The sequence below is a fragment of the Perissodus microlepis genome, chromosome 5 (genome assembly GCF_051167445.1).
Source record: "Perissodus microlepis isolate ML-2025 ecotype Zambia chromosome 5, ASM5116744v1, whole genome shotgun sequence".
In the NCBI taxonomy this organism is placed as follows: Eukaryota; Metazoa; Chordata; class Actinopteri; order Cichliformes; family Cichlidae; genus Perissodus; species Perissodus microlepis.
Genome location: NC_140465.1, coordinates 20,815,951 through 20,824,585, shown reverse-complemented (window position 1 = coordinate 20,824,585; position 8,635 = coordinate 20,815,951). Strand labels below are relative to the sequence as shown.

Below are 8,635 nucleotides of genomic sequence, written 5' to 3'. Positions count from 1 at the left end.
AAACAAAAGCTGGTACTCCTCTGGTGGTGAATTAAACCAAGGCAGGCTTAACTTTTAGCCTTTCAGTTCTACTTGCTAAATAGTCATCTTTGTGGGTTTGTGAGATTTTAAGAAAATACTATATGAGTAGTGAAAGTAATGTTCAAAAACAGGTATAACTACCAGTGCAGAGTTTAAATGGATGGGTTGACATTTTGGAAAATACTGTTATTTATTTTTTTGCTGAGAGATAGATGAAAAATAAAAATTATCCTACTCCCACACTGTGTGCTTCTTGTGCTCTACCTGAAAATATACAGTGAGGATGAGACTGGGAAATAGTAGTACAGCACATAAAGGCCCGAATAAAATAACAACTTTGTGGTGCTTGTAGCTACAGTAGATTCATGGTTTCTTTTTGAGCCAGTAAGCTGGCTGTAGGCAGGAGAATGGTGTCAGTCCCTTTATCTGAGTAAATAAGCTTCTTAAATTGTTAGTCAGTTTATCTAGTTTCCTGTCCTTATACACTGTGGTCAATATCCTAAAATGCAAATAGCCTCAAGTGAAAGCAAATGTTTGATCATGCAACTATAAACCTCCTGGTCTTGCTTTCTTCTCTGTGACATCCTTTTCAGAGCGCCCAGGAGGCAGCAGAGGTCCAGGATGATCTTAATGAGAAAGTGGACAGACTGAAGGCTGAACTTGTGGTCTTCAAGAGTCTCATGAGCGATGTAAGTGTTCGTTTAGCACCAGGGTGAAGTCATTATCAGTTTTCCTTTCACTGTGTTGGCTCCCAAACTTAAATAAATCAGGTTAGTGTTCAAGAGTTGACAACATTGACAGTTACTTCCCTGTATGACCCCTCCTGTAGCATACAGGTATAAAATTTATATATATATGTAGTATATAAAATACCATAAATCATCCAAGACAATATTCCTGAAATAGCTCAGAAAGCAGCTGTAGATCCAGAGCACTTCCTGTTCTGTGCAGCACTGTATTGTTCCCTGGCAAGTCTGCTCAGACTGATATACAGTTCACTTGTGATAAACTGCAGGGGGGCACGTCACAGCTCGCAATTGCTTGGGGATAAATATATGCACATGCTGTTTTTGTTTTGGAAAATACTGTTGTTTAGCCTGCTTCTGTTTACTTTGCCAGTGATGGATTTTCAATTCTTTGTCTCTTTTTGCGTGCTTTACATTACACCCTGTTATTTGCATTAAGAGAAGGGTAAGTGATGCAGAAGTAGAGGATGTTTTAGGAGGAATAGATTAGTTAAAACCCTACAATGGTTAGACAGTCTGTATTTGTGCCTCTGGATTGAATTGCTCAGAAAAAAAATATCCATATTTCCATGCTCCATATCTGCCTCTGCATACTTATCAGACCAGAATTTGCCTATTTTTTATTAGATAATAAATAGGCCAAAGTATAGTTTTTGAACTGCACATAGATGAATGCACTAACATTATTTTGCAAGTGCTTGTTGAGATGAATAATTCAGATAAAAATGACAGTGTTATGTTGGTGTGGGTAGAGTCGGCATGGAAATGTGGGACGCAATTTAACACCAGCTGATAATCACGACGGTATGAACGTCATCTAAAGAGCCGCTCTCTGTCCTCATACAGCAAATGTCTGACCTGGACTCCAAGATTCAGGAGAAAGCCAGGAGGGTGGACATGGACATCTGCAGGCGGATTGACATCACGGCCAAACTGTGCGATGTGGCTCAGCAACGCAACTCAGAGGACATGTCAAAAATGTTCAACGTTAGTCCCGCAAGGTCGCTTCCTGAGAAGGCAAGTGTCCATCTGCCCCGGATTCATTTGCTCTCTCACAGTTTCTTAGATGAGCCGATAGTAAATGCAGGAAGAACCTAAATTGTATTGTGAAGGAGAAATTCGGCACTAATGAGATGAAATCTGCCAGGCGCTCGCTGTGTGGTGACTGTTACTTTCATTCTCAGCTGATCATGCACTGAATGACACCCCCCGCCCTAAATGGGCATCGGTCCATAGCTGCATGTTCGCAAATATGCTCTCATGCAAACACGTAAATATAGACATGGAGAAGACTTATGTACAGAATGCACGCGCACACACACAGACACACATAAACAAAAGATGAAATGCTGACCTGCCAACTTTTCGCTGCACACAAGGTTATCACATTGCGCCGACATTGCTGGCTGAAGCCCAAGAATAAATCCTCCGTGAACCAAGCTGGTGACTTCTCATGTACCACATGTTATATACGATCCTACCTTTAATGAAATTTGTCAATTTACAATTTTTATATGCCAATAAATATTGATCTGTAGATGAGTTTATGAAGCCTGCTGTCAGCGTAAAACATTTATGCATGTTTGTAAAATGCATGCGAACAAGAGATACATGCACATGTGCAGAAAAACACAGTCTGTTCTGTAGTTTTTTTTTATAAAATATCAATTTCTACGTTATTTTATTAGCTGTATATTAACTTTAAGCATACATGTCTTGCACTGTGTCTTTCTGGCTTCTGATGAGTGCAGGCTCATGACTGAAAATGAGCTAAAACATTAGGCCTTTTGCTCAGTATTTGACAGACTTCTGCGTGCTCTAAATTGCCATAATTATGCTTAATCATGAGATATATTAGGTTCTCCGTAGATGCAAACGGTCTTTGTGTTTTTCAGGGTGCCATGGCCTGCTGCAAGAGAAAAGAACGCAAAGCCGTGTCCGATGAGGAGAATTCGGAGATGGATGCCGAGCCAAGTACTTCAGAGGAAGAGGTCCCCGGGTCTCTCAACATCACAGATGAAATGAAACGCATGCTTAACCAGCTGTAAGCGACACTTTTCATGGATACATGCACCAAAAGTAAAGCTGGTATTTTGTTTTGAATCAAATTAAATGAGCTCTGCACCTTCAGCATGCCAGTATAGTTTCCGGCATGTTCCTTCATCTCCCTCTGGTGTTCACAGTTTTGCAGCTAACAGTCAGTGTGCTCATTCAGCAGAACACAACAGATATAAATATATGGCCATTTATTTACCACCAACACTTAGAATATTTAAGAAACATTACAGTTTCTGTCTCTTTCCTTTGCTACTTCTGTTTTCCTTCTACTTCCCTTTTTTGTCTACCCTAAGAGCACTTCTTTTGTTTCCTATGACCTTTGCTGAATATGTTGGCTTTTATGCTTTCCTCCATCTTTCTCTTTCTTTTCTTTTCCATTCTCTGACCTTGTCCTACACAGACATTGCTCAGATAACTCCTTTGTTGCCAGGCGTGAGACGTTCGAAATCGACGACGACTGCGACAGTCTGACGTGGGAGGAAAACGAGGAGACTCTCTTGCTGTGGGAAGACTTCGCGAACTACAACATGCCATACACCCTCGCGGCGCCGACGAGCACAACCACCTGCCCCCGTGAGGGTACCAGCGAAGCTGCGGATCCAGTGAGTCCTGTGTGCATTAAGATGATTTGACAGCATGGGGTTTTTAAAGTCATGCAATTCACAGTATAGATCATTGCTGTGGCTGCTGTGTAAGACATTTACTCATGCATGATGAATGAGGTTTCTGTCTGTGCTCTCTAAGGACTCCCAGGATGGAAGCCTTGGCAGCCTCATTGATGAAACAGAGTCACTATTTAAGACCAGAGAGCAGGAGTACCAGGAGACCATCGGCCAGATCGAGGTAGGCGGACCTACCAGCGACCACACAACACATGCTCATTCAACCACTAAAACATATTTTTTCAGGAATGCAAGGAAAAAACTGTAATTTGGCATCTTAATCAAAAAATAATAATGAGGTTTTTTTTCTTATGCTTTGTTTTTCTAAAAGAATAAATTGGAAAATTCAAGGATTAAAAAAAATAATAATAATTTAGCATTAAAATGGCATTTCATTTCAAGAACTTGTACATCCTAACCATTAACCATTAATAGATTAACCATTACAGAAACATTCAAATATATTTTATTAATAAGCAATACTGGTAATTTAGGGCAGCTGTTGCATGAACCTTAGACTGGGTGGTGATCTAATAAATTTATATCCCAGAAAGAGACAGCATGACTCAAAGGAGCCTTATTTTGTATGTTAGACCAAATGGTAGCAGGCAACAATCAAGAGAGATACAAAATAAGTCAAATGTGGCTAAATTGCTCTTAAATTACCTTTAAATGAGACACTGAAAGGTTACAAATACATAAAAAATGTCTAAAATGTGATAAAAAAACTGCAACACGCCACATCTGCACAATCAGGGTTCCCAGAGAATGAATCAGCCCAGTTCTGATTCATTCTTGGAATAAGGCTGATTCATGCCTTATCAGGCATAAATGTCATGCCTGGTAAGTAAAGTGCAAAGATTTCTTTGGCTTTGATTTATTTAGCTACCAGACAATTATAAACTTATGCTCTTGCATGTTATGACTGATTGAGACCAAATGAGGTGAAGACATATAAACTTGGTGAAAAATGTTTGCTAAGTTTTTGATTTGATTAATTTTATTATTTCAAGTCATTCTTCTTTGGAATTGGACCTGCCTTAGAGTGAACTGCAGTAGCTGTTTCTTATTGCCCCATCAACAGTAGAAAATGTGACATTTTTAATTGTATTTCCAGAGAGTTCAGCTTTGTTTTTACAGTCATTAGCAAGGTTTAGCATCTTCACATGCTAATCCAAGGTGATGATTCAAGAGGTTTATACCCACCTATAAACATTTAGTTTGGCCTCGTCCTTACTCTCCTCCTTCTTTCTTCTCTATGTTGAATCTTGTTTTTTATGCTTTCAGATGGAACTGGCCACAGCAAAGAGTGACATGAACAGACATCTGCATGAGTACATGGAGATGTGCAGCATGAAGAGAGGCCTTGACGTTCAGATGGAGACCTGTCGACGGATGATTAAAGGCGGAAGGAACTCTCCCTCTTTCAGCTCTGTGGCCAGCAGTGACTCAGGGAACACAGACGAGATCCAGGATGAGATTTCGGACAAGGACGCAGAAGCTGAAGTCGCCGTTAGTTGATGACTGCATTGCTGGGCTTTGTCCCATCTCCACTTGTCTCCCCGCCCCTGGTTATCACAGGATTTAAAGGCCCGGCTAGAATGGCGGACCAATCTAAATCTGGGCCCGTTTGACCTACTAATTAAAGTTCTCTCGGTCGTCCTCACTGGTGCAGACCCAGAACTGGTGCTTTTATACTATTTCTGTTGTTTAGAAAGTGGTGGTGGGGGGGACGTCTTTGTTTGGCAAAGAGATAAAGAGTGCGTAAAGAAACCATGCTGTGCTCTCTTCCTCACTGCTGCCTCGCTGGATCCTCGTCCAGAGCTTTAAATCATTTTTGGGATAAGAAGAAGAAATATTTTAAATGGGCCGAGAAGTTTTTTTCTACCCTATTACGATCCTTTATTTCTAAAGGAATTGACGACAGTACATATTGTGCTCCTTGTTTAGTCGAGAACGAATACGTTATTCACCAAAAATATATCCACCTTTTACATTTTTGAATATTTATTTTAGATTCCAAAATGTTGGGTCTCCTTAATTTGAACATTTTATATTATTATTTGAGCCCAGCTGGGCTACTTGCAATCCAAATTAAACTGGGGATTTGGGGAATTTAAGTGTCTTCTGCTGGGGAGACAAAAAGAAGTGGAGACAAATTGTGTTGGGTTTTCTGTTGGTTTCTGAGGGAACTCTGCAGGGTTTGCCAAAGCTGACAGAGGAAAGGAGCACAGCCTTTTGATGCATCAGTGCACTACTCAAGTTCTATGCAATTTAGCTGGCCTTATTTTTTGGACTGGCTTTCACCCTTCCTTGTTTTTCTTAAGACCACTAGCCTTTTAAATAAAGCAGGTGTTTTCTATATATCAGTTTAAGAACTTGTGTTTATGTATAAAAATAATCTTAGTATCAGACGTTTGTTGTTGTTTATTTTTTTCCTTAATATCAGTAGTAAAACAAACTGGAACAGCGTCTTGTGACACCTTCATTCATGGCAATAAGCACTGTAAGCATTTGTTAGATGTTATGCTGCTGAAGCTGTTCAGATTTACTTTGTTTAGGAGACGTTTCTGTCCTGCGCACTTTGTGCACATTAAGGCGGGTCATTTAAAATTGGCTCACATCCAGAAATTCTATTAAAAGTTATCGAGTAAAACAAATCATCAGTGTAATCAAAGCCAAACAAGTTAAAACCAAAGGTCACATCATAAAAGCGCTTCCCTTTCACATACGTCTAACACGTATACATTCAGTTCATTCATGTGCTTTAGTAGGAAGAAGTTTTTGTTGTTACACGTGATTTTGGTTATACTCCTGATTGTAGACTATTTCATGCTGTCCTGTAGTCAGGTTGCACATCCTGCTTTGTCTCTCCTGTATTGGGGCTAGAAACATCAGACCTTGCATAGAGGGCTGTAGGCATGTGATCGTAAACCCCAGAGGCCTTTTCTGTGTTTGTTTTATTTTGTAGTTGTCTTTCTGCAACAGATTAAGATGTCTCGCACTCACAAGCTGACTGACGCATGGGGACAGAAGTGATCTTTTTATCGCCTCTTTGTATGATAGTATATGTACGGTTTGCTAGATCAAAGATCAAGTGCTACTTCTATTTTGAAGTTTTACAGAAACAGAATGTTAAAATACTGGCCTTTTGTTGTTTTAGCATGCTTGTGGGGGTAAAAGGAGCTCTGGGTCTTTTTTAAATAACATTATATTTTGAATTTTAAAAAGCTGCAATGCAGACAATGCGCTATGTTTTTAATCAAGACAGTGTCTCTGTAAAATGTATTCGTGGCAGAAAGATGGTGTATTTTTCACCGTTTTTAATCGTTCTGGGTTAACTGCAAAGTTATGTTGCCATATTCAGCTGTTTTTAAACTAGTTCCATATGTTTTCGGGTCATTTATTTACCACAACACAACACCCATACTAAAACAAATTGACTATATCAGACAAGAGTGGGGAGCAGCCTTACTCACAGAGAAAACATCATACTCTTATTGCTGATAAATAAAACCAGCCTGATAAGCATCAAAGAGCCATTGTTTTACTGGGACTGTACACAGAGCATCATTTTGACATGCAGGAAGAGCAAGTCCATAACAACAAATGACAGTGTTTCACCCCACTGTCGCCATCACACTAACCAGCCAACCAAAGCAAGCGTGTACAGTAACATGACAAAGACATATATCAAGCTCTGAGTACTACTAACTCGGGAAAGTTGCGCAGCCTTAGTGTTTGTACCACAGATCAGTGTCAGTTTTCCACATTTTGGGAAAATGTGTTGGTTTTTTTTTCCATAGTCAGCCATTCTTGCAAACCATTATTATCACCTTCCCGTCACTTTGAAGCAGGTCGTAGTTCAATCGGTTGAAAATGCTGTAGCAACTCTCTTTGTTGAATGTAGCTTGAGCAAAAACAAAAAACATGTAGCTGTTATTTAAAAAAAACCAACCCAGGGATACATGGTGTGCTGTTTGCTTATTGGAGACCTTGTTATGTTTTGGTGTACTTAACAGGTTTTTTAGGTGACCGACTCACAGCATGTGGTCTAGATGTATGTAAATTAGGTCCTGGTGGATGTGAATGTTTCATACTAATAAAGGGGTTTTATACGAGCGGTTTTTATCTGCGGGACTATGTGGTTGTGTTAATTGTCCTGTCAAGTTTTACACTACATACCTGTGTTTGCTGTTAATATCATTATTAATCTCATAGACATGGCAGAGTGATAAAGAGCAGCCGTACTATGGTAGAATCTGCAGAGCTGTAGTGGTTACTGTTACTGGTCTTTGTGTTTCATTTGCTTCAAAGGTTGCATCCTGTTGTTTCAATTTTAAGTAGCTGATTTTATTTACTTCAGTTTTTTTTATTGTTTGGATTTGTACATTCTTTATTATTATTATTATTATTATTATTATTATTATTGTTTGCTTAAACTATTGAAACAATGTATTCATGTGGGTGGAGGGCTGATTCAGTTTCAAAATTATGAATGTACTCAATTGATATTGGGATAAAATGGAATAAAAGGGTGTATTGGATACAAATAGAGGCTATTTTGACTTTTTGAATATATATATCTATATCTATATAGATATATATACCAATATATCTATATCTATATCTATATAGATATATATATCTATATATAGATATGTTTATTGATTGATTGGGTTTCATGTTTTTTGTTTTTGAAGTAGACTAGATTGCACTGTTCAAGGCAAGTTAATAGACAATATTTTTGAAGTTGCTTCTGTGTTTGTTGGTGTACTAGAATATTTTGGAAAGACTGCTTTTTACAATGAAATCTGTGCCACCAAAAATAGTTTTTGAACACACTGATTCATCTTAAGAAGATTTCAAAAAAGTATGTTACTACTGGTGAAGCATCTTTTAATTAAAGTGTAGAGGATCTTTTGGCAGTTTAACATGTAACATGGACTAAAAATCATAATCATAATCAAGCAGAGAAGCCAAGTTTTAAGAAACATTTACATAATTAAGGTGTACTTTCACGTAACGAGTCCTATTAGGGTTATTTTGTCACACCCTTAAAGGACACTTCATTAGGTAAATCTTGCTCATACTGCATTGGGCCTCATTTTGCCTTCAGATCTACCTAAATTCATAAAGTTGCCGCAG

The 8,635-nt window shown here is 38.7% G+C and overlaps 1 protein-coding gene across 2 annotated transcripts in view; it reads left to right on the top strand.

Moving 5' to 3' along the window:
* Window positions 1-8,040, top strand: part of iffo2b (intermediate filament family orphan 2b) — a 28,487-nt gene extending 20,447 nt beyond the window's left edge. Inside the window, exons 3-8 of one of the 2 annotated variants that reach the window (XM_084928693.1) lie at window positions 615-710; window positions 1,614-1,784; window positions 2,663-2,811; window positions 3,256-3,427; window positions 3,570-3,668; window positions 4,775-8,040. In XM_084928693.1, coding sequence (XP_084784819.1) covers window positions 615-710; window positions 1,614-1,784; window positions 2,663-2,811; window positions 3,256-3,427; window positions 3,570-3,668; window positions 4,775-5,008 — 921 coding nt within the window. In that variant the 3' untranslated portion in view covers window positions 5,009-8,040. Of the gene's footprint in view, window positions 1-614; window positions 711-1,613; window positions 1,785-2,662; window positions 2,812-3,225; window positions 3,428-3,569; window positions 3,669-4,774 lie in introns of both variants that reach the window. The other variant, XM_084928691.1, reaches the window with a different exon arrangement.
* Window positions 8,041-8,635: the final 595 nt, after the last annotated feature.